At 33.1% G+C, this 25,689-nt stretch overlaps 2 protein-coding genes across 3 annotated transcripts; both read right to left on the bottom strand.

Moving 5' to 3' along the window:
• Positions 1-1,084: 1,084 nt before the first annotated feature.
• Positions 1,085-16,516, bottom strand: Bma-chd-1 (the record flags this gene model as incomplete). Of its 2 annotated transcripts, XM_043079581.1 has the most annotated exons (31): positions 1,085-1,473; positions 1,719-1,990; positions 2,526-2,827; positions 3,028-3,160; positions 3,745-3,884; positions 4,390-4,491; positions 4,669-4,773; positions 5,006-5,176; positions 5,310-5,582; positions 5,743-5,908; positions 6,025-6,239; positions 6,652-6,888; positions 7,041-7,244; positions 7,366-7,461; positions 7,605-7,826; positions 8,281-8,433; positions 8,894-9,106; positions 9,360-9,495; positions 9,994-10,184; positions 10,399-10,488; positions 10,869-11,085; positions 11,544-11,677; positions 12,065-12,268; positions 12,629-12,710; positions 12,921-13,086; positions 13,452-13,647; positions 14,185-14,413; positions 14,518-14,627; positions 14,887-15,017; positions 15,177-15,317; positions 16,387-16,516. In XM_043079581.1, the coding sequence occupies 31 exons, from the start codon at positions 16,514-16,516 to the stop codon at positions 1,085-1,087; spliced, it is 5,550 nt and encodes a 1,849-aa protein (XP_042935515.1). The 2 variants fall into 2 exon arrangements, with proteins under 2 accessions (XP_042935515.1, XP_042935516.1); XM_043079582.1 differs by lacking the exon at positions 16,387-16,516 and having other exon boundaries at positions 15,177-15,249.
• Positions 16,517-20,108: 3,592 nt separating this feature from the next.
• On the bottom strand, positions 20,109-25,669 carry Bma-pdi-3 (transglutaminase, putative; the record flags this gene model as incomplete). Its single annotated transcript, XM_001897197.1, has 11 exons — positions 20,109-20,277; positions 21,474-21,682; positions 22,388-22,487; positions 22,832-22,929; positions 23,183-23,277; positions 23,390-23,493; positions 23,737-23,850; positions 23,930-24,053; positions 24,274-24,499; positions 25,167-25,254; positions 25,503-25,669. The coding sequence occupies 11 exons, from the start codon at positions 25,667-25,669 to the stop codon at positions 20,109-20,111; spliced, it is 1,494 nt and encodes a 497-aa protein (XP_001897232.1).
• Positions 25,670-25,689: the final 20 nt, after the last annotated feature.

The following is a 25,689-nucleotide window of genomic DNA, read 5'->3' as shown; positions in this document are numbered from 1 at the left end:
CTGAACTCCAATTATTACAACGATATATTACCCCAACAACCTCTTAACCAGCTGAATTCAATCTCTACCGAAGCCATTCCTGCTATCATCAAAGGTCGTTGTCCTATTGGTCACTCCATTTGATGTCTATTGATATCAGGGATTCACGGTGATATGAATGATTGCAGAAATAATTAAAACCGTGCATATCTACCAGTTATTGCATATGATCATAGTTTGAAAATATATGGTCAAATACACTCTACCATATATTATTTAATACAAATTAGGTGAAATAGGTAGTCAGAAACAATACATAAAGGAGCGGGAAGTAATGTAAATAGACAACGATTCAGAAATATGCAAAAATAGTACATGAATAGTTTGTTACGGCACGAAATATGGAAGAGAAAGTTTTAAAACAAAAAAAAAAGCGAGATTATCGCCACGTAAACTTTACATCATTGAGTTTGTACTAGCATGACTAACATCAGTTACCGCTTCACAAATAGATTTGATATGTCACTCGAATTCCACCGCATGTACCACCCAAATCTTAACAGTTAACCGAACCTCCAAGTTTTTGACATATTTAACTGTTCTGGTAATTAAATATGGAAGCTTATAGATTTCCTTACGTGGAAAAGACGAAAAACAAAGCTTTTTCTAAAATCCCACTTCCATTATTTAGTTCATTCCTATTATTAACATATTAACAATCACTTATAAATATGCACAAAACAGGCAAGCAATAGTAAATAATTTCAAAAAAGAAAAACTTCGGGTGCTAAACTGCTAATCACAATTTTAACTCAATATTTTAGGTACCATGCTTTCTTTAAACAATTCTCATACAAAAAAAGAGATTTCGGAAAATCATTAAAACAAGATGCGGAAAATTTCTGCAAAAATTCCATACAATGCAGAGTAGGGAACAATTTTTTGCAACTTCTTTCTTAAATTAAAGCAGTGACGAACTAAAATTTGCCTTTTAGCCTTTTATTGAAATTCTAAAATAAATGTACAAATCATGTGCATAGTTGCTTGACCCGTAATATTTTGAAAGGAAAGAGGAAAAACATAGAAAATGAAGTGAGTTTTAACACTACCTTCTTGGATCTCTGGTACTATCTATTTTACTGGTAGTGGGATCACTGGTTCCAAAACGATTGAGATGTGGTGGTATCGGTGGTGGTCGCATAAACGATGTATGGGATGTACTGGGTTCAGTGGCGACGGATGACAGAGGTTTGATTTCAAGCAGTCCAGGTGGAGGACATAATGAAGAACTAAAAGATGAAGCAGGACCGTTCAGGAGTGATGGAGCAGAATGAGATGATAAGCCGGCTGGTGTTCCAGACCACTGTGACGAACTGCTATTAGCACTAGAGCTAGATGGACCGGACGCATGACGGAATTCTTGCCGATAATCACGATCACCGTGATCACGATACAGATCTGTGTAACTTCGTTCCCAGTATGAAGTTCGATCACCTAAAAATTGTTATTACTTTTTACTGAGATGAATATATTCCTGCACTGTAATAAACTAAGCTTCACTTAGCAACAATCACTGCAGTTTAATCTGGAGAAAATAAGCTTGGAAATATTGCGTTTCTTAGGAAGTAGAATCAAATCAATAACAGGAGTCAAGTCATTGATCTTACAAATCCAATATAGTACAAAAGCACAAAGCGTACTAGTAATGAAAATCTTCATGTCAAAATATCCAAACATACCTTTGTCACGGTTGTAAATGTGCTCTCGTCGATGTTCCCTATAAGGATAGTGCTCATGTCGCCCACCTCTTGCTCTGTCTCGATAATTTGTGTGATTATAATGAGTACGATGGAAACTGCTTCCACTGCTGCCACTGTAATCCCCGCGGTATCGATACGACGAATCTTTATAGCTATCATTCTCATTATGGCTCGAATATAATAAACTGGGTTGTTGCAATTGCGACACAGATGGCTTATAAGTGTCAAAATCGTCGTTTGATATACCAGCTCTACATTAATTTTAAAGTTTATTAATTCCAGTCAAAATTATAAAAAACTACTTGAATTCAACCGAAAATTTTCTTCTCAAATCTTTATCTTCAATGCAATTTATGTTTAGAAAGTACTATATGTTCCATATATGTGTTTCTGATATAAAGACTGAGCACTTCTAATTAGTTTCTCCCACCACAATATAAAATTTGCCTCTTTCCTGTTCTAAACTGTCATCAGAAGACTTAATGACTTCAACACTCAAAAGAAATATTACTAAGTACAGATGATAAAAATCAAAACATTCACCTAAGGAGAGCAAAGCAAAAAATTCAATTATCTTAACAAACATAATGCTGAATGTATTCTAGTTGAAAACATTGAATTTCTTACAAGAAATCTATATGTTCTTATTTCAATTAAAAAGCATATCAGTAAACCAACAAAGTTGTGGCCGAACGTTTAACATGGAAAAGATTTGGAATAAACCAACTGTCACGAATTATAGTTCATGAATTCACATCAAAAATTCTCAAAGTTTTATCGACTAACCGATTGTCATCCTTGACTCCATGTCTTACGGAATGTTGTAGTTTTTGAATTTCTGGTCTACTCGAATGATGCCTCGTTAGTGGACACCCATCATTGCTTAAACGAATATATTTTGAATTCTTATTAATTCTTCGATCGCTTTCAATTGTAATCATATTACTGTCTTCTTTTCGTTCACCTATAGCAGTACCAATATCCATAACTTCATTTGTGTCAGCTGTTGGTTTATCATCTTGTTGACTTTTCTTAGCATTGTGATGATGATGGTGATGACGATGATGGTGATGCTTACGATGAGAATCCTAGAAAAAAACTACATTCCTTTACAGTTTAAACAAAAAATTTTCACAAAATCCTGTCAGAAATTTCAAATATAGAAAACTTTTAGTGGAAAAAACGTCAATTGTCGAGTACTTGAATTCATAAACTTTGGGATAACTAAAACGCCAAAATTGCTTAATTTTTTTGAAAATTTCAGGCAAATAACCAAATCAAATCATACAGTTTCATTATTACTAGCACGATCTTTTGCAGCAATACGATAGCGTTGGAGTAGGTCGCTGGGTTCTTGGCGAGTAAAACACGACAAAAAAATCCATAAATAAGAGTGCCATTTTTCCACAAGTTGTGATTTACTGTAATTAAGTATCAATTAAATTCGCAGACTGTAATTAGGAATTTAAAATAATTAGACTGCAATGAGCAGAAGGATTTAAAAAAAGCAATTAGATTAAACACAGTAAGATATCAAACATAGTTACATCAAGTGATTTCTTTATAAGGGTAATTTAATTACATGAACCCAAAACGAAATGTGAAATCTGAACACGTGCATTGAAATTGTAAAATGCAATTTGACTGTAAGGGTCATCCAAAAAGTGCTGAATAACATAAAGGGGATGTTAAAAAATAGACTTTCAAATAGCTGTATTTTAGAAAAAAGCGGGAATCCCCAATGAGCACGTTTTTTTTTTCTATCTTCTTTTTAGTTTTGTTCATTGATATAAGTGCAATTTTACAAAAGGCTTTTAATTTTTTAGGCTTAGGTATCTTGTTATAAAAACTTAGCATGTCAACATTACTGTATATTTTTCAATTATTTACAGTGTACCATTCCTAAAAATTGTAAAGTGATGTTTAGAAAGAAAAGAAATATAGAAATATTGGACTTCTTATAATGAAAATATAAATGTGAAACAAAGAAATCAATTCAAATTACGTTAAGCCAATTTTTCCAAGATGTCCATTGATATGATCACCAATTTTGAGTAAATGTCGCAGTGAATCAGTCGAGCTTAAGTCATCGCACTGTACCAGCTTTCGCATGTACTTTTGAGCAGGTCGCATGATTTTGACACACTGAAAAAATGCATTTCCTTTACAGACCTCGTAAATAAACACAGTTGATAAAACCACTTTATCAATTTATAAATTACGTTTTTAAAATTCACAAACTCCTTAATTTGTTTGATTACTGACTTTACATTATATTCATATTCTGTTAAGTTCTATGTCAAAACTACCAAATCTTCTAGCTTCATGATACAAAGCGCTAACGAAGATGACAACTAATGTAATTAAAGCACGAATATTTCAAAAAAATCTATAATTAGTTGGTGCAGTTACGTCATCAGTCAAATATCAAACATCATTTGTGAAGTAGTTCGTCTTTAGAGGATTCTAGAAACTATTCTGTCATTCAGTGCAATGTGCTCGCTAAAATACTGGTACATATCTGCATTATCTTCCCACAACATACCATAACATTCAATCTTTATCGATCACTTTCTTTAATCTCTTCTACTCAAACATCAAATGCAAAAGCTTATTTGCGACATCATATTTATTCTACACAAAGAGTAACCTCTGCAAACTGTGATGACTTCTTGTTCTCAACGTCTTTTTTGTACTTCGACTTGTTGATGGTCAAATGATCCAAACTAATCCCAATTCGCTCCTTTTTAAGCTGGAAAATAAATCTGTCGGGAATTTAAAATGGAAATCATAATAATTTATATTGATAATAGATATAGACTACTATCACTAGCTTCCATTACTCTGATATCTCATCTCAACTATAGTTGTAATTATGGTAAATATGTTAAAATCGAAAGGGTGGCACAGAAATAAAAACCACGAATACTTTTGATTCTCTTTTTTCAGCATCATCTCTTTCATCTCCATGTTCTCCTTTACATTTCTTTTCTTTCTTTTCCTCCTTAGGTGTTTTTCTTTCCTTTGGTTTATCCTGAATTAGCATTTATATCATTAAATGAAGCAACGTATCATATTCAAAAAACAAATATAGAAAATTTAGGACTAATGCGAAACAACAAAATTACCATGAATTTCCATGATATCTGCATTAATGGCGTGAAACATGTTAGAATTTAAACATTATAAGCCATCAATTTGTTGGATGAACTTAATGATCTAATTAAGTTAAAGGAATTCACCAAAGAAGAAAATTTCGTATTCACCGGTATTCCTAAAGTTGATGAAACCGAAGGATGGTTTTTTTTTAAAGGTTTCATTCTCGTTGAAGTGTTTTCTGTAGCCTTCGTACTACGGGCAAGATATTTCAAAAGATATTCTGCTCGTGCTTGAATATGCTTACTTTGCGGTTTCTTGCTTTTATCCTTCAACCAGATCTGAAGCAAAGAACAACCAATTTTATTTCTCGTACATGATTTCATTTCTATTTCGGGCGTTAAAGCCTTCCACCAATAATTTTGAATTAAGATTTTTTTTTTGAACAACACAAACCATAAAAGGTACACGAACTTTTTCGGCTAAACCATAACTGGGATCCATTTTGATTTCTTCCCAACTGCCGAGACCATATTGATAGATGCCTTTCAGCAGTGCTAAATCATCCGCGATATCCCATTCAACATCCCAACCTTTTTGTTCCTTCGGATAACCCGGAATTTGTAGCAATCTGATATCACCAACACTTTTGACAAGATTATGCAGCGGTATAAGATCTGACTGCATCTTCAATAGTGGTCGAACATAGACGTCAATATTTCCAAATTTAAAAATGGCTCCACGATCCTGAGAAATTGCAATTACATTTTTTATGAACTGTTCAAAAGAAAAATTGATTTGAATTATCATCAATCTTGAATTCCAATATCTGTTTCTTCATCTTCTGAATTTGAGGTAGAAAAATCAGCAAAAACTAAAACTTGAAGTTTTGTACTGAAAATCAAACCTGTCTTCTTTTACCATCTTCCATAGGCTTCTTCATTGCTTCTTTGATCTTTTCCTCATATTCAGCTTGAGCTTTCTGACAACCAGCTAACAATTCATTACCAAGCTGTTCCAGCTCATTTTTACTAAATTCTTCTAATTCTGCATCTTGCGCTATTGCTTCTAATCTGCAATGCAATTGACCCTTGTGCAAAAGACTTCAAATGTCTATATAAAAGGATTCTAAAAATTTCGTTTCAAAAATTTTCATGATAAACTGAATCAGTTACAATAAAACTCTCACCTTGTCAGTGGTTCTGCAAATTTGCGGAAACTCCGTATGAATCTCCTTACTTCTGATTCAGTGAAATTAAATAACAATTTCCTTCTTGCACGTTTCCGCTTATCCTCATCGGAACCTTCTTCTTCGCTTAATGGTGAATCTCGACCACGTTTCCGCCTTTTTTTCTTCTTCTCATCCTCGTCACTATCCCCAGCTTCCGCAGCTACCTCAGGAATCTGCAGAATACTCAAATTTAACTCTGCAATTTAAACTTAATTTATAAATAAGATAGTAAATGGATGAATCCGTACTGACAATGTATTCGCTTGAAGCGACTGAGCTTATATGTATACATACCACCCAAACACTTCTCCAATTATCAGATCTTATCAGCAACATCATTGAATATTGAGTCGCTTCTGTTTCTCAAGTCACTTAGGTTAATCATCACTTAATGAAGAAGTGCTATCAAGTCTGACCAAATAGATGGTGCGACATAAGGACATCACTATATGTCTTATACACTGTAGTATTACATTACTTCGAATCAGTTCGTTTCATTCATCCACTAACAAGGCAGTCAGTGAATGAATCGATGCAAGCTATAAAAGAATATTAAAAATTAAAGACGAAAAGTTAATCATGCACCTTTGTTCTTTGTCTTGGTCCAAGGAAAAGTTCTTTTTCGGCTCGTTCACGCTCTTCATCAGCAAATTTCTTGCGATCAACTTCTGGAATAATTTCATCCCACGACTTCGATGTGGTCAAATCTTTCTGGTTTATTTCCGTTTGAGCTGTTGTTACGTTCAACGATGGTACATCTTTATTCTCATCAAATGAAAAATCTGCATAACGAAATGCATTCAACAATTCGCTACCAGAATTCTGCAAATTTCGATTAATTCGTAGTTTATAAGCGCAATTTTGTGGATCCCATTGTACCAAAGCAAATTAATCCCACCGATATTCTTAAGAAGGATGTTGTCGATGAGTATTAAAATGAAAAAAATGACAGAAGAGAATTCTCTCCTGAATACCTGTTGATCACATTCCCGAGTTTCCGCACCTTGCAAAATATTATCAATATCAACTTCTGGTTCTTGTTCTTCACCTTCTTTTTCTTTAAAAAGCTCTTCGGCACCAAATTTCAGAATCATTGCCAAGTCTTGTTTGTCAAATGGCATTGTACCATTTGTTACGGTAGTTTTCGAAAGCACCGTTCGACCAGTTGTATCCATCCTCTGCAATTTCTCTAATTCTTGAACTTCAATATTTGAAAATCTAGATTTCCCTGAAAATTTTTAATTTGTTGGTTATTTCATCATAATCACTATCATAGAAGTAAAATTTAAGCAAGTGCACCTGAATAATAAGGTGATCCAAGACTAGCTTCCTCTTTGCTCTTTCTACAATTTCCTCCTCTACCGATGCCTTTGTCACCAAGCGATATATGTTTACCTTAACAAGCCAGGCAAATTATTTTCGTAATCGCCATAAATTAGCGAAGCCTTAAACTTCAAGCACAAAACAATAGCTACCTGATGGTTTGAGGAAACATAAATTTTCTTTTAATAAAGATCTGAAATTGTAATCTATATTACCTGCTTTTTTTGGCCAATTCTGTGCGCACGACTCATTGCTTGTAAGTCATTTTGTGGATTCCAATCTGAATCGAAAATAATAACTGTATCCGCTGTGGCCAGATTTATTCCAAGGCCACCAGCTCGGGTTGAGAGTAAGAAACAAAAATCAGGAGAATTTGGAGCATTGAAATGATCTAACGCTGCCTTCCGAAGATCTGAACGCATTGATCCATCCAATCTCTGAAATTTAAATTTATGTGTAATATAATTACACTAATTAACGAATAATTAAATCCATAAAACATAGTATTGATGGATTTTGATATCTCAATGTCTTAAAATTTCAACGTAATACACTCAGACCACTATGACTAATGGATTAGCTGAATATCAGATGATAAGTAAAGAAATGTTAAATCAATTATTTATTATATGTACATCCACCCAGATTTTATATCAATTATTTATTATATGTACATTACGACATCTACCTAGAAATCAACTGTTTGTTCGACCACTTGGCATTCAACAAGATGTTTCAATAATTCCCCAACTTATTTTGAGCTTCTGACATGTTTACTTTATCGTCTTTCAAGAAAATATATTTCACATCATTTTACTCCAATACGCCTTCTGCACAAGTTTTGAAAAAAGCAAACAACTTAATTTAGAAAGAATTCGATTGAATATCTACCTGTGAAGGGAAACGTCGAAGCTGAAGATATTCCTGCATAATATCAAGCATCATCACCATCTGTGAAAAAATTAGCACCCGATGTCCAGTTTCTTGCAAACGACATAATAATTTGTCCAATAAAATCAATTTCCCAGAAGATTTCAATAGTTGCTGAAGTATTCTTACTTCAGTTTGAAAAAAAAAAGTGACAACTTGAAATTCGAAGAGAATGAAATCCAAATCCGATATAAAATTTAATTAAGCTATCCAAATAAACGAATAAACGAAATATTCGAATAAATGAAAATCAAAACAAACGAAATACTACATCAATATTTAAAACAAAAGGTTAAACCGACTTCGGAGATGAAAATTCAGTCGAACTAAACTGGTGGTTTCATAAAATTATTAACTACGTCGATAACAAAGTTAAGATCAGGTTTTTATCGATCTACATTCTGTCATACTCAGTCCGACGACTGATATGACAGAATGAGAAAAATTGTTCTACGGCAGAATATCAGAAGATTATTTTTATATTCTTCCCAAAGTTCTTAGAATTCACAATGATTTAGGGATTTTCTGTCAGTTTCAAACATGTTGAAATTTCGATTTCATCATAAAGACACACCTGTAGTCGGGCATCCGCACCTTCCTCAGCTTGATCGTATGACCGAACAAGTGAAGAATGATTGCAACATTTCTTCAGTTCCATAACCAAGTTCACAAATCCGTTAATAGATCCTTTCACACCTTTTGATAACTCTTTGTAGTTTTTCGTTAAAATCCATTTGTAATATTGTTTTTGCTGGGCAGTCATATCTACACGTAGAATTTGCTCAACCTGAAAGAACGTTAAACTGCTGAGATCCTAACCGAAATAGTAAATGGAAGGATCTAAGGAATATTGGTCTGTTCCGCAGATACATACAATGCCTATATTTAAAGCGTCGATTCTTTCGTCGTAGGAAACAAAGAACGGACTGTCGAACTAAGTAAATTTCAAAAATTGACTTCGAAATTTCTTAAAAATTCATGTAAACAACAATGATAAATGCAACCTTAGACAATAATACAATGACAATGATAAATGCAACCTTAGCTGGCAATGATTTTTCCACGTCCTTTTTTACACGTCTTAGCAAAAATGGCTGAAGTTTTCGATGTAAAGATGCAATTGTCTTATGATCCGAGTCATGATGCTCCGCTTCAAATTCTGACCAACTATCAAATCTATAAGAAAATAATTAAAAAGCAGTTAGTGTTTGAGACCTAAACAGAACAAATAACTTTTTTCTTTTCTGATGATCTAAGTATTCTTAAATGTCATCCTACTATTTCATCTTTTCATCTTTTGCACAGTGAAAAAAAATTGGACATTAAACCACAAATGTGACAGCGCTAGCCAATAGTAGAAACATTAAATTTACTGCGCTCCTTTATCGCAATAAATTTATTGTGATAAAGAAGAATGTACAATAAATAAATTTCACTTTTATAGAATGACCTTTCTAAATTTATGGCTTCGTCTTTCTTTTTTTATGAAGTACAAATCATGTGACAAGACATTTATTAAGGTAGATGATATCAACAGTTTATTACACGCTTTACATCTAAAACTTAATGTTATGTTTCAAGCTAACGTATCTCGGGAACATAAAGCATTAATATACTAAAGGATCCTCAAGCCTATTTTCAAAAAGCAGAAAATTCAACTCTCTGAATGCTTACTTTTCAGGCATAATGAAATGAAGCAAGGCCCAAAGTTCTTTTAATGAATTTTGAAGTGGCGTTCCGGTTACTAGTAACCGATGATTTGTTGTAAACTCGAACAACGAACGATACAGCAGTGACTCATCATTTTTTAAACGATGTGCTTCATCAACAGCTAACACAGCCCACTCAAATGAACCAAGGAAAGACTAAAATAATGTAAAAATTAATTTATTTAAGACATCGTCGAAAAAAAAATTTACAAAGATTACTTTATAAGCCTTCAGCCATCCTGGAGTTGAACGGATCTACGGATAATATACACAGTAATTCATATAACAAAATTCATACCAGTACACGAAGGATAATATTATTTTGGATCTCTTATTAACTTCCTGCAATTATCAATAATGCAAAACTTGCCTTATCTTTCAGAAGGATTTCGTAGGTAGTCAAGACGACATTCATTTTCAGACGTTTTGTGCTCTGTACATATATTTCGAACTGCCTTATCTGTAAAGCAATTCTTTTTAATTTCTACTTTATATGAGCAACCGAATCAAATTATCTTATTATACGCAATTATAAGGTGCACTTCTGCTGTTGGATTATGCAACTGGATTTTGTAAGTAATTAAATATACCACAATAACAAGTTAAAAAATTACTATACTGACCGTAAAAACTATAAAGTATCAACAAGCTAATTATTTCACTGAGCATTTCAGCTATTATGAAATTATCCATTACTTATATTTGCGGAAGGCAATACTTCTATTGCTTCCGTTTTAAGTAATAGTTCATAAATTTAAAAGATTATAGTTAAAGCGTATGCTAACTTATAGTTAAGAAAAAAATACGAATATATAAATACATAAGGAAAAAATTAATGACCAGATCACGGCTTGTAACATCACCAACATAGGTGACAACATTAAGATCTGGTGCCCAAGTCTCGAATTCATGTTGCCAAGAAGCCATCGTACTTAATGGCACTACGACCAGAAATGTCCCATACAACTGGTATTTATGATACAGTACCGAAAGAAAACTAATACTTTGAATCGTTTTACCCAATCCCATTTCATCCGCAAGTATACAACTATTTTCCCTGAAAAAAATTAAAAAATCATTTAAATATCAAGAACTTAAAACAAGTTTTAGAAACGACTGACCGTCTGTCTCCACCCAACACAGGTCCGTTTCTCAACAAAATATATTGTGTCGAGGCTACTTTTATTCAAATCACGACAAATTTAGTCAAATATATTTATCCGACCACATTCATATCTCTTTTTTTACTGATGAAACCCTTCAAAATTACTGTCAAACTGTATTTCTTCATTTATTCTAATGTAAGTCCGATTTGTGTTAGACTGATACTGTCCACCATATACGCATCTTTTTTTATTATTTTTGAATTTTACGTTCTGTCATATACGAATATAAACCAATCACTAACGGAAATAAATCCATGAAATGACATTAATGTTCTAAACCATAGCCCCCAACTTTTATTAGTAATCAAGCAATTTTGAATTTTAATCATATTAAAATTCCAAAACAAACTTTGTCCAAGCATGTAACATCCAATTCACTCCTTCCAATTGATAATCGCGTAACTCATGCTCTGGATCATCCTTTCGCTGAAGGAAACTAGGGATATTATTCAGCTTTTCAAATTTTGGTCGTCTTCTTAAAGCCTGCAAAAATGTCGATGACCAGATCAGTTTTAAAAAATAAAAGTTTGAGAAAAAGATAAATTAAATTGGAAACTGGAGAAAGAGATGTTGATGAGAAGAAAATAATACTAAGACTTATTCTATGTGTGCCGGTAGCCTATCTCTATAAAGAAGGATAAGAGAGCTTACCACAGAAAGAGACGCTATAAAGATATCACAAATTTATTATGTAGAGAAAGATATGTAAACTTAATGTATTTTAAACTAAAATACGCTTAAATGGTAATATAGTAAGTAAAAGGATATACACTGTGTATCAAACTTGGGAAATCCTAATTTAACATTTTCACATCGCAATATATTATTATACATGCTTTTCAAGCAGAATAAAAAATTTTGAAAACAAACCGGACAGTGTTTATTCGGTATTTTTCCATTATCACGTCGATCATAATATGCATCAATTTTATCCTGAAATTGTCGTTTGATCAAATGTTCCTCTTCCCATGTGCATTCGGAATATGGTAAGCCGCACCATTTCACAAAATATTCTGTTCCTTCGCTTTCACCTTGACTACGTGATATCTGATGAGCTATTACTCGTTCAATAACCTGAAAGAATTTATTCGAGAACCGTATGGATTTATTTGTGACTAGTTATGTGCTAAATGAAGAAGATTTAACTACACCAACTATACTCTTATACATTTAACTACATATTAATTCCTCTCCAACTTGAAACTCATTCCATTTTTATCGAGAATTTCAGCATTAAATGAATGATTGGAATGCTTTTACTTCCAACGATAAATTTAAAACCCACAGAATGATTGAAATCATTCTTACAAAGTTGTGAAATATGAAAACAATTATTAGCTGAAATCTAAAGAAAATTAAGTTGTCCCAATCTCAATCTCTTCTGTCCGTCTCTCTCTATCTATCATTTCTATCTCATATATTAGTGTGTATTACCTTATACTGTTCATTAAGTTCGTCATTCATCTGCTGTTCACAATCAAAAAATTCGATATATTCTTTATCTGCAGTAAGTTTCCTGGAACTATGCAACTATACAAACTGTATTGATTATGAAAAAAAAAATTATGAAAAAATTTCGAATTTCTATCTGAGTTATAAAAAAACTCTGAATTTCCATCTCATTTCTCTCTCAGCTCTTAATCCACCCTTCTGTTGAAACTAACATTCTTAATCTCTTCATTTTTTCAAATCAAATTCCAAATGCACTTCAACTGGTAAAACTAACCATTCTTCGATATCTCTTAAACGTTTCATATAATTATCGATTTTCTTCAATCCCTTTGCATTACACAGCTTTAAGCTATTTTCCGACTCCCATGTATTATGAAGATGTGACCAGCCTAACCATTTGATTAAATACTGGCGTTCCAATTCCAATTCAGTGCCATTTTCTGCAAACATAATCTTTTCTTTTTTATTAGTACTCAGGACAGAACAATTTTGTCAGCAATGCCTTGCCTCATATAGTCATGCACAGATTAGATATGGTGAAATCAGATTTACAACATTGCAAACTAGGAAAATGTTCTCGGATAACTTCAAAGATTTAGAACTAAAACACTTCACACAATTGAATTTTATTGTAATATTGTTTAAAATTTAATTTGCAGGCTATTATTCTGATCTATGAGTGATCTTGGAAAGACGAAATTAATGAAACAACATTAGCATAAGCTTGTAGAAAATCATTCATTGTTCATTTATTTCCTCATGCTATTACTACGGATGTAAAATGAAATTTTTTGACAATTAGTACCTGCCAATTTAACATTCGGGTCACCTTTATCCTCCACATTGTAGCACGTTGTCGATGCTCCGGTTGCACCTGGATATCCTGCTCGATGGCGCAATACCTTTTCGATCGTTTCACTACACGAAGTATTATGATCTGTTGAACCAGCACCTTCTACCTTATCACCTTCATCCCATTCTAACACATCATCAGAATTGATCTGAAAGTGAAGATAGAATACTACAAGAGAACTAAATATGACCAAATACGTTTGCATTGTCTGTGTAAACCTCTATGCATCATTAAATAATCTATTAGCATCTGAATGCGCATTAAATACTGCAAATAATAACTTAAGCTAATCATAGATTCATATCATTTAATTTCCCAAAATGGTCGCGACATTATGGTAGAAAGATGCGATAGAGATATTTATGTAAATCTATGATATGGTGAGTAATTTTGATCAAAAATCAGATAGAAGATATTAAATCGCTTACAAGAGAGAGAGCGCATAAAGACAACAATGTTTGTGCAGTTTAGGTAAATCTTTGTTTCTAATTACCAACCACTCTATCATAAATTAAATTTTTTTCATTCTGAATTTTAGAAGCATTTAGTTATTTTTACCTGCATGTCTCTCGCATTGATAAAACCTTATGGCACTCTAAATTTGCGTTATTGCTATTGTAAATACATTACTTAAATTATAAACTTAGTAACAGTCTTTATTGCAAGAAAAATAGTATGATAAGACCTCTTCATCCGAACTAATATCTCGATAATTGATGCGATTTTTATCACCAACAACTTTGCTCCTACGTGTGGGACGCATTCCACCCGAATCATCGGAACTTAAACCGCGTTTTCGGAGCCGCTTCCTTTCTTTCAGTTTCTTTGGTTTTTGACGCACATTTTCTGGCAGTGCAATTTCCGACGATGATTCACTGCCAGTTGTTTCATCTTCCTCGGACTGTGGAAAATCCCTGTAAGAGAAAAGAAGATTTAAGTTTTTAGCTTGAAAAAGATTACTTTAGAGGAAATGAAACTCCTGCATTATCAACACAATTATAATAAAAAAAAATGATGCCTTTTATCGGATTTTTTTGCTGTTTTTTCTGTTCCCTTCTCCGTATTTAGAGTGACTGTTTCCTTACGTTGCCTTGAAGATCGCCGTAATATATTCTCATCTTCCAGAAACTTAATAAAATATAACTGTCAATAATGTGAACAGCAGTAATATCAATAACATGAATGAGTCAGTTGACTTCTGGTTGGTCATCTTTAATTTATGATATCTTGGACTTATTATGAGCTACGTCATTTCATCCCATAATCTTACTTTTCACAAGTAAAACTGCTTCGAATTTAACAAGCAACCTTCTCAAATTAAGCACTAAATTGATATAATTTTGAGTTCACAGATTAATTCTTACAGAGAAAATTTTTTCAACCATACCTTTCTTGTTTCATCAGTAATTTTGACACCACGTTTCTTTTTTATCGTAGCAACCTCTCCATCACCACTTTCAGCACTGAACACTGAATCACTTTTTCGTTCATTAACACCACATTCACCATTTTCGCTCTCTATAAATATGCACATAGGTTATGTATTGATTTCCATAACGATTGGTTTCCGTCTTTCAATTACTCAATTAAAGAAAAAGAAAAGTTATGGAGTAAAATTATTTCTTCCAAGTAATATAGAGAGCTGAAAAAGAAATCTCTGCTAACACTTATTCTTACTTTTCGAACCGGAAGCATCACTTTCACCGTCTTTCGTATCCGAGTCACTTCTTGAACTTCCAAAAGATGACATTTCTTCATCTTTGCCTTCCTCAAATTTTTTCCCCGCTGTATTGATTCCATTATCTTTTGTCGGTGATTCTAAAAGAAGAAAGGCATTTTTTAATTTCAAGGAATTTTATTTTATAGAATGTGATGCAAAATACTTTCCCCATCTAACTTAAGTACTACACTATTAAACAGAAGAATTATCGACTTCTTCTGTTAAGATTTTCATTCTCATATCTTTCGAAGAAAGTATTTGTGTATCTGTCAACAGTTTCCCACCAACAACTTCCCTCATGTTTTCTCACGAAGTGGGATTTTCCCATTTTCAAATATGTTACAAAACAATTCGCGTTGAAAGCCCTATGTCCAGTGGAAATTTCATCTTCTTTCAAGATTCTGTTTTTTTTAAGAGGAAATCACGAAATCAAAGAATGCACAAATTGATGATTGAAGAGAAGAGTTTTAAGTGATACTTTATTTTGACGATTTTATTAAACTGCAGGAATAGCGTAAGAAAGAAAGAGAGGATAAGAGAAATTTTTTCTATTTTTGCAATTAGCTCCTTCTGGATAAGTGACCTGTTCACAACCATGTCCTATAAGCTCATTGGTTAAATATGAAAGGAACAAATATCTTTCTAGACAATTAAACTAATTTTTCTCTTTAAAGAAATTTAGTCACATCCTTTGAAATTTAGAAAAGATTTTTAAATTCTTCAGAATAATGCAATTTGTAATTTTTGAATTTGGAAGCATAAGAAATCAACAACTTGCTAATATTTTCCGTTTTTCCTTAAATCATAATCAAATCGAATGTTTCAATGGAAAAAAAAAAAAATTTACATGTTCCTTTTTTTGGAAAAATTTTCTTCAATCATTGCAACTTTCTAAAACTCACTTCTTCATATCTGGAGTGAGCAAGGATCAAAAAGTGAATTACTAGATGGACTCAGAAGAATAATCAATGCAGTTGTCAGGTGTCATTGTGAGAAAGTGGATATAAAAGGAATCTTTTTTTATTTCAACTTAAACTCTGTCACGAAAGCCTTTTTATATCAATTCAAATTTCAGCGTAAAAAATGTTTAAATAGATAAAATCTATTATATTCGAATTTTAACTTTCACCATAATTGAATGAAATAAGGGACAATGAAAAAACACACCTTGTCGAATGGTTAGATCAGTTGTAGCAGTTTCTTGATGATCTGACAAACTTTCATTTCCACTACTTTCTGCCGTAAACTCTGAATCTGAACTTGTGGAGGATGATGACATCCTTCCAGAAAGTGACATCAGTAATCGTATACAAATATAGTATATAATAATAATGAAATGAAGAACAGCAGTTTACAGGGCAAACCGTTACTTTTATCCTTCAAATCATCGATAAAAGGTATAGGAATTTCCAATCTGAAACTTATTATACTTCCTTCATCAAAATTTATATAACTATTTTTGTGATACTGAAAACATGCATTCATGTAAACTTGTCTACTATGAAGTTGATATAGTAAGTCTTTTCCCGACGATAACTATACAACAATTTTGGTAGACAGACCAAACTAGGTGATTAGTGGAAAGGAAAACATTTGTACAAATGATGTCCCACTTTTCTGATAAGAGAAAAAAGACGATAAATTCATATCTGCTTCACCTAGTATCGAATGTCATTAATGTGATGTAACAGATCAGTGTACCCAGATTTATACCCAGATTTATATCACTTTTAATTTAATTAATTTGACTATTATAATATTGCTCATATGTTCGGTAGAAGTTCATCATAAAGGTAATAAATAAATATGGAAAAAAAGCAAATTCTCTTTTGCATATAGTTATAATGAAAAACAGGGGCATTGTGCTGATGACAATGTGGACAATTACTGACTAAAGAATAGCTTTTTGAATAAAATGAGTGGAACCGAAAATTTTTGGAGGTCATCACTGATAAAAAATGAAAAAGAAAGACCTAGGAGAGTCTTATTATTCTGAAAAATTGTCATGAATACCCTATTTCGTACAAACAGTTCGAAATATCAAAACGTTCATAAAAAAAATTCAATGATTTTGGAACCTTTAGTCCGCCAAATAGTTATGAAGAAAGATAACATTTAACCAGTTCTTTATTTGTGATGTGTGTTTTGAAAAATAAATAAATAACATTCTATCCAAAAATTAACATTAATTTAAAAAAAAATGCATGCAACATCCAATCGATTTATGACGGCGATCAATTCAAATTTGAAAGTTGTTTTCAACAAAATCAATTTAATTAATGAATGCTTAATCATGCAACCGAGAAAGTGTGTTTCTTTTCGATTTTTTCTCCTTAGTCTGTTTGGATGTTTTTACATTCAGAAGGGCTAGTATCCATCCCGGACCAATTAGCAAAACAGAAATTCTGCCTAAAGCTGATAGAGACAGCCAATATCAGAAGATATTTTATTTTCTATTCTCTCTTCGGTATTCCCCTTCAGCTGATGAGGGTACAAATGTTATCATTGTTAGTGCAAAAAGTTAGTTTTGACTGAATTAGAAGCGGTTCATTTCTATTCTACAAAAATAATTCGCTCCTTATCCATCACATTATTCTTCGAACGATAGAGAGAGGAATAGTATCACAAACTTTATTTTAAATAAAGTATTGGGCTTTTTGTTCTTCTTGAAGGACTTTCAAAACTTTTAAGCTATTACCATCCCTTACATAAGCTTGCATTTACAAAACAATCATCATTACATAGAAATACCAAAAAATGGTATTGCTGTTTTCCAGGTTATAGTGCTGCAATGTCTGTTACTCGTTGTAGCACAAAATTCAGTAAGTCTAATTCGATTGCGGAGGTCGTTTCACGGCGGGTTTTCACGTTCGAGATTACGTTAGGAAAGGTGATTGGCATGTGGAAATGTGCCATTTGAGATTTAATTCTAATTTAGCAAACGAAAAGCACAGGAACAACACATAGAAAGGACTTGGAAGAGTTCCAAGATTGTTGACAAAGTTTGGAGAATTACTCGTGAAGAGTAGTGGTGCTTGAATTGGATGAAGCGAGTTGGGATGAAGCAGTGATAAGGAGTGCAGACTAATTTGTTTACAACTGATAAGCTAACAGGATTGATAAGCTAACAGAATCCGAGATGCGACTTCAATTTATTCCACTGATCCATTAAGGAGCGCTGAGAGTTCCCAGGCTGTTGGTAATATCAAAGCGTATTGTCTGTTAGAAAAAAACATAAAACTCTACATTAGAATAAAGCTAGGAATACGATCTGTACTTGTCACAACATAAGGCACTCAATTGAAGATATATATATCAGATGCAGGCGTTATTGATTTCCCCAAATCTCTTGAACGCAAAATGCCTGTATTATAACCCAGGGAAATAAAAGCATTCATATCGTATCTTTCCAGAAAATCTCGAAAAACATATCACATATGCCACCATAGAACCATATGAAATACACGCACACACACACACACACACACACACATACATACATAAATACAGACACGTACACATGCCGATCACACATAAATTTTCGATGTGCAGAATTAGCGATCAATAAACAGTTACTACGTCAATAAGAAGCAAGAATAACGTAGAACTTAGCGGGAGAAATATCCCACACCTGGAGAAGCTATCGGAGTGGAAGTAGTACTGAGGGAAGTTCCGACCCACGAAGACCATTCTCGATCGCCTCAAAAACCCTGGTAAACTTCGTCGCCGACTTCGGGATCACCATAACTTGCACCACTATCATCATCATCATCATCACCATCACTGCAGAAGGAAAAAGACGCAGCACGCGAGTCGCGACGCAACACAAAACCCAAACGTTATTGAAGTGGGAGAAGCAAGATATTCCAAACGGGACACTCTCAGCTACAAAATGAATAAGCGGAATTTCAAATTTGTCGAATTCCTTCTCCCTCTCTTCCACAAATTACCTTGGGAAGTTTCTCAATCCTTTGATTTTCTCCTGTACTATTTAATACACAAAAATGCAAGAATTTTGACTTTTCAAAAAATTTATTTAAAATTTAAAAACAGACGAAGTTGAGAAAGGATACGACAATAACAACAATAATATATAGGTTAAAAAGAAGCCTAAGCTAAAGAAACGAACATTGATAAAACAACCTAACTGATGAAGCAGCCTAAGGCACTGGAAAAAAATTACTTTATGTGAAATTATCAAAGTGAACCAAAAGAAAAGCAAAAATTCACATCACAGCTCCATGGAATGATTTATCTATCCAGCACAAGCAACCGAGGTTCGTCGGATTCCACATAAAATGTGAATTCATCACCTGTTACGGATGGTTTACCGATAACTGATGTTAATAAATATGAATGTTAGAAATCAAAAAAAAAAAAAAAGAAACAACAGCAACAGTGTATGATATTTCAGGGAGTGGAAACAGAAAGAAAATCAAGAAGCCAAAGAGCTAGCCTATGACTTAACCATTCAGTTTTTGGAAAATAAATGGCCGAAAGGCAATGCATTAGATAACGAGATAGTTTACGGCAAAATTGGAATAAAACAAGAAACTGTGTTATCAACAGATAAAATCTACCTAACCATAAAAAAGGATTATGAATTAGAAAATAGCCCCACCTCTCCTCCTTCCAATTTAATTTAAATCAGAATTTAAAATTTAAATGCAAGAAATTCAGAATTAAATGCAAATAAGGCTTTAAATTTAAATAAATAAATATATATATATATATACTCAATAAATTAAATAACAATTAACATTAACCGACAATGGATGAAATGAAACGGGTTGCTATAATAAGTCCGCAATAAGCGAACTTACATTCCAACATTCTTCATTTTACGACCGTAGATTCTTCAGTTTCAGTTTACCAGTAACTCAAACCGTTTATAATTCTTCCTTCTTCTTCTTCGGCTTTCCATCTCTTTTGTATCCTTTCAATTCTTCCGTTGCATGCTTAGCAATGTATTTGATAAAATCATCTACTTCCCGACCGCCAGAGTATGGTTCCGGTTTATCCTTCCTATTCTTCGGTACCCAATAAAGGGTTGGAAACCTGTAATTTAAAAACAAAAATCAAAGCAATATAATAGGAGGTTTCAACCACTCCGGTACAAAGCCTAATTCTAAAAGAACTGGTGGTGAAAGCCTTATCAAATACCATACATGTCACTTCATCAATATCATCATTACAGCCTATGACTTAATGAACTATTAAGGACAAAAGAATACACCTGAAAGAAATCGGAAAATGATGTACAGGAAACGGAAGTGAGTGAAAATCCAAGAACTTTCATGGAGAAGACTACAAATCTGAGCGAAACCTTCAGACAAAACGACAGAGAAAAAATACTTGCAAAGGATTTTATGCAAAGAATAACGATAAAAATGAGTGTCATCATTTATGTTTCACCATATCGATAAAAATGAGGTAGAATCATCATTTGTTTTACAAACTTATGCTTTATATTAATCCCAAATTTCAAGCTTGCAGAAAGTAACGAAGAAAGTTCAAGAGCCCAGAATCATTAATTTGTGGTGCGGAAAACAGATCACGAGGAGCAATAGTTGTCGTAATGGTATAAAGAAATAAGTTTTAAAGATATAATGATGAAATAAGAATAAAAAATAAGCTCGGCCAGGAATGACACTCAGTAATCAACTGTATAGTTGAATCTCATTCAGTGTGCGGCAAGTAGCTATAAGTATATACATGATGAAAAGAGAGTTATGGTATGACATAACGACATTCTTTGTTTGATAGAATGGTGGAGAACAGTCATTGAATCAGGTAAAAGAATCGAAGCATCTGATTCAAAAGAAAAAGTTTTCCACTGTAGGTAAGGATTGCTAATTCAACTGTGATAAGGAAAATTTTGTATGCAGGTTAATTCTCTCTCAAAGAATGCAAAATTATTATGACCGTTTACGGATTTCTACATCTGCGATGCAGAAGAGGAATATATTTAGACTGCATAATAAAATCTAACCTAATTACAATATAATGGAATACACTGGTAACGACTAAGCAGTGCTGAAATACAGCAAACTGAAAACAATTATAGGTATATCGAACTCTATTATTTGGTCAAGCTAGGCACTTAAATAAACCAAATCCTGATTATATTAGCATGTATTTACACAATCACCACCGAATGTTTACAATATACAATACTTCATACTTCCATAATTTTCTTTTTAAATTAATAAAAATAATGTAATTAAAGCAACATAAAAATAGTTAAAGCTTACCCTTGCACTTGGAAAGGTGGCGGTACATCATTAGCCGTTGCATCCATTTTTGCAATAACAACACCTGGTTCGCCGGATAATTTCTGGCCTAATTCATCATATTTAGGTGCTAGTGCCTTGCAATGTCCACACCATGGAGCATAGAATTCGATCAGGACATCCTTTTCCACATCAACAACCATCTCTTGGAATGTTTTAGCAACAACAACCTAAAATATTTGAAATAATCACAAGGGCATCCACGACAGAAACGATATTCGACTACCATTTATCAAGATACTGCTTTCCTAATTTCATCGCCTGAGAATAATAAGTGGAACAACTTTTCGGAATATAAAAAAAATAATAAACGCGGAAATTAACCTGACTCAAGTTCAAAGAATTTAGGTTTGGTTTAGTATTTTAACAGTCGATAACCGGCAAAAGAGCAAATAATAATAAAAAAAAAAAAAAAAAGAAAACAAAGGAATTTATGACTATGCATAGTTTTCTTTATCTCAGGAGTTTTTGAAACCTAACTGAATAAGAATGTAGGAAATAGAAATTTAATGTCAAATTAATCTAATGAAAATACGCCTAAACATTTTCAGTCAAAAGATGATATCAATGCTTACTGAGTTCAAGGAAATTTCATTTACAACCAAGTTCTAATATTCCTCATTGTGATGAAAAGTTCATATTGTAACCGAAACGAAACAAAATTACCACAATGAAAATGACCGACTATTTGTGCTAAAGAGGAGATAATTCCATTATGCTAAGGAAGTGAGCTAGAGTATCAGTGGTTAGATAATATAAAATGCACTTAACTTCCTTTTTAATGTTGAAAAATGGAGAGAACATTAACGTTTGTGATATTGCTTACAGCTAATTTTTAAAGGATTTGAAAGTTTAACCGGATTACGGGAACAGACCTTAACATCGCCCTGTTCTTCCGGTGGTTCCTCGCTTTTCATATGTGGTTCTAATCTATCATTTATAACGTCTTCGACAAATTTTCTCAAATTTTCCACGCTGAAATTATTCATTTTTGATCACCAATAAAATTGTGTAAAATGAATCAAGGTCTCAAAATTATTCCTACTATATTTTTTTATTGTTAACTATAAGTTGAGTACTTTCTTCAAGCACTTGTTATCACCTAATTACACTCAATTTATCACGGGTGATGATTACAAACCTTACATGTTCATGTAGATAACATGTCAGGAAAACTAATCACATGCCAATTTTTGAAGCTTTAATTGGTCGTCGCTGGCAGAGATAGCCATATTCAAGCTACTTTATTTTTGGCAGCTTCAATAAAAAATGAGAAAAAGCATGAAAAAATACACATTTGCAGTAATCAAAGCAATTACCTGAACTCTTCTTTCATGAAGAATTTGCCTTTCTTACTACGAGCTGCAACAAGCGGTTTAGTATCTTTACGACCAGCTAAGCCAAATTCATCAAGGTCCTGAAATCAAGACACACCTCAATAACGCAATCGCCTGAAAAGATTCCAGACTGACCACAACTGAATAACCGCTGGGCTGAATTGTACCTAACGAATCCATTAAATTGGACAGGGGTGTCTTTTAACCGAATAACTTGTCATCGACTTGAAAAATCAACAATGAAATACGAAGAAAAAGACTGGCATGAACAAAATTTCTCATATGAAAGGAAAAGAACTGATTAAATTGAAAATATAATAACCGTATACTTACAAATGAGAAATCGTCCTTATTACTTATAGCAAAATATGCTTTTCTTCTGTAATCCTTTGCAACTGTAAGAACACGATTTCTCCAATAATTGGACCCTAAAAAGAATAATGGTAACTACTATAATAAATCCAATTTTACGAGATGTCGTAACATTTTAGAAGCGCAAAAAAGTTCGCATCTGAAAAAAAAAAAAAAAAACTAAACGACCTTTTGGATCCAATTCATAGTCAATCTTGCTGTACACAACAAACATTGGGAGCAGATCAAACTGATAGCGATTTTCAGAGGTTCGTATACCAACAAGCCCATTCCTACAAATCTTATGTTCAGATAAAAATTGTTTGGAAAATCAAACAAAAATAAAAGCACAATGGCCTTTTTACGAGAATTCCTATGAAGTTCCATACAAATTTAGACAAATCATTTGTCCCATCTCAAGCATAATCGACTTTCCAAGCAATTAGACCAGCTACTCTTACATTTTCTTACACTTTAATTTTAAGCTACGATTAGAAGACGGAGGGAAAGGGTGGACTAAAAATAAATTACCGTACGTTTCGTGTAAAAGGAATTCTTTAATCTTGTCTGTGTCGTAATTCCCATCGTATTTGAATCCACTCGGTTCAAATTTATTGTGAAACTTCTTTGGTTGGTATGCAACAATATCACTGAAAGCCACCAGAACTAATCAATAATAACATGTAGCAAATAAGATTTAAACGATATAAGGAATAAAATAACGCCAACTCGTTGTATCCTTTTGATTCCAGAATTTGCTTATTTGAAGTCCATACAAACTTGAAACGATCTCTTTCTGTGTCTGCAACTTTTAAAAACGAATCCTTCAACTTGCTGTCTCCTTCGAAAAATCCTGAAAATACGTTAAAATAAAATCAAATTCCCAGGTAATACTAAACGTAAACCTCATTAAATGGTTTTTGATACTTCACAGTTTTATGATGACCAGCTGCCGTATGCAGGAAAAAAAAAAAAAAAACAAGATCACTTCATCTAATTATTTGACGGTTCTGCAGGGCTAACTCAGAGACTAAATTTTAGATCTTGACTCTAAAATATAGCAAAGAATTCACCGCAAATAGTAATATCGTCGGCTCCCAACATCTTCTCAAATTCTTGTGGTGTCCTAATCTCTGTAGCCGATGGACCAGCTTGCCCTCGCATATATTTAACAATACCTTCTGCAACTCGTGGGCCATCATAATCCTGAGCCAGTTCACCCTTACGGAAAATTTTTAAAGTCGGAAAACCACTAACACTGAATTCATCGCAAATTTTCTTTTCCTCTGTGCAATCGACCTAAAAAAAATATTTCTGCTTTAAAATAAAACCTGTAACTTGCAATTTTCGTAGAATAACATTTGCAATTATTTTAATCAAAAATAGAGATGAGAAGCTAAGTTTGAATCCAAAAAATCAAATTATATCTATCTCAGGTAAACTAATATAAGCCGTCAGGATTGCTTTCTTAAACAAACTATTGGTTGAACTACACATTTTACAATCCATTTTTTCTCATTTGATACGACAGTATTTGCATGAATAACTAAAAGTTTCATGTATATCCATCTCTACGCTGCCACACCATTACCACTATTTTACCATGATTAGATATCAATGCTTAGTTTTCCAAAAGCTTAGAAGCAGGCAACATTAAATCCCAACTTTGTAGTCCACCCCATACATTTTTATTTTCCTTCAAATTCCTTTAATAATTATTTCTGTTAAAATGTAATAGTAACTATTAACGCCTGGTCATCAATGCCGACCATCCATCACTGTGTTGTTTTTTACTAATTCAACGAACTAATCAAGATTCGGTTTTCCGCCTCATCACAGCCATGAATCTCAATTATCTATTTAGCTCGTCTGATTTAATTTCGGAAAACTAATACCCTACAACTTATTGGCTTAAGGATCCTTCATGAAATGTGACATCTATTTGAGTCAAAAGAGAAAAAATCACATCTGCTAAATGAATAGGTGGATCATTTTGTAAAAGTTTTGTTGCTGCCTTCTCAAATTCTGGGGCCAGTTTCTTGCAGTGCCCACACCTAAAAAACCATAAATGCAGTTTAAACTCGTATCAAAGTTACAGATAAGTTTTCATCTACAAAATGCAAGAGTAAATTGCCTAATAAAAAAGGAAACTTCATGGAGCAACCCGCCAAGAAAAAGAAATCGGATCCGAAACACAAGACTGCAATTTTGCAAACAAGTGGAAAAACCACACCAGAAATTAAATCATTCAGACATAAAAGGACAAAGCAAAGGATCGCATAATTAATTGCTATACTCTCACCATGGTGCATAAAATTTCACAAGTAATACATCATATGATTTGATTCCTTCCTTAAAATCAGCATCTGTGAATTTCATCACATCACCATCGCCATTTGCTACCGGCAATACCAGTAATAAGAATAAATTCAAAACCGAAGCATGATTAAACAGCCTCAACTGCGCCATCCTGAAAATTCACAAAATAG

The sequence above is a fragment of the Brugia malayi genome (assembly GCF_000002995.4).
Source record: "Brugia malayi strain FR3 genome assembly, contig: Bm_v4_Chr3_scaffold_001, whole genome shotgun sequence".
Lineage (NCBI taxonomy): Eukaryota > Metazoa > Nematoda > Chromadorea > Rhabditida > Onchocercidae > Brugia > Brugia malayi.
The sequence above is the reverse complement of the archived record's forward strand: the minus strand, read 5'-3'. Positions and strand labels throughout refer to the sequence as shown.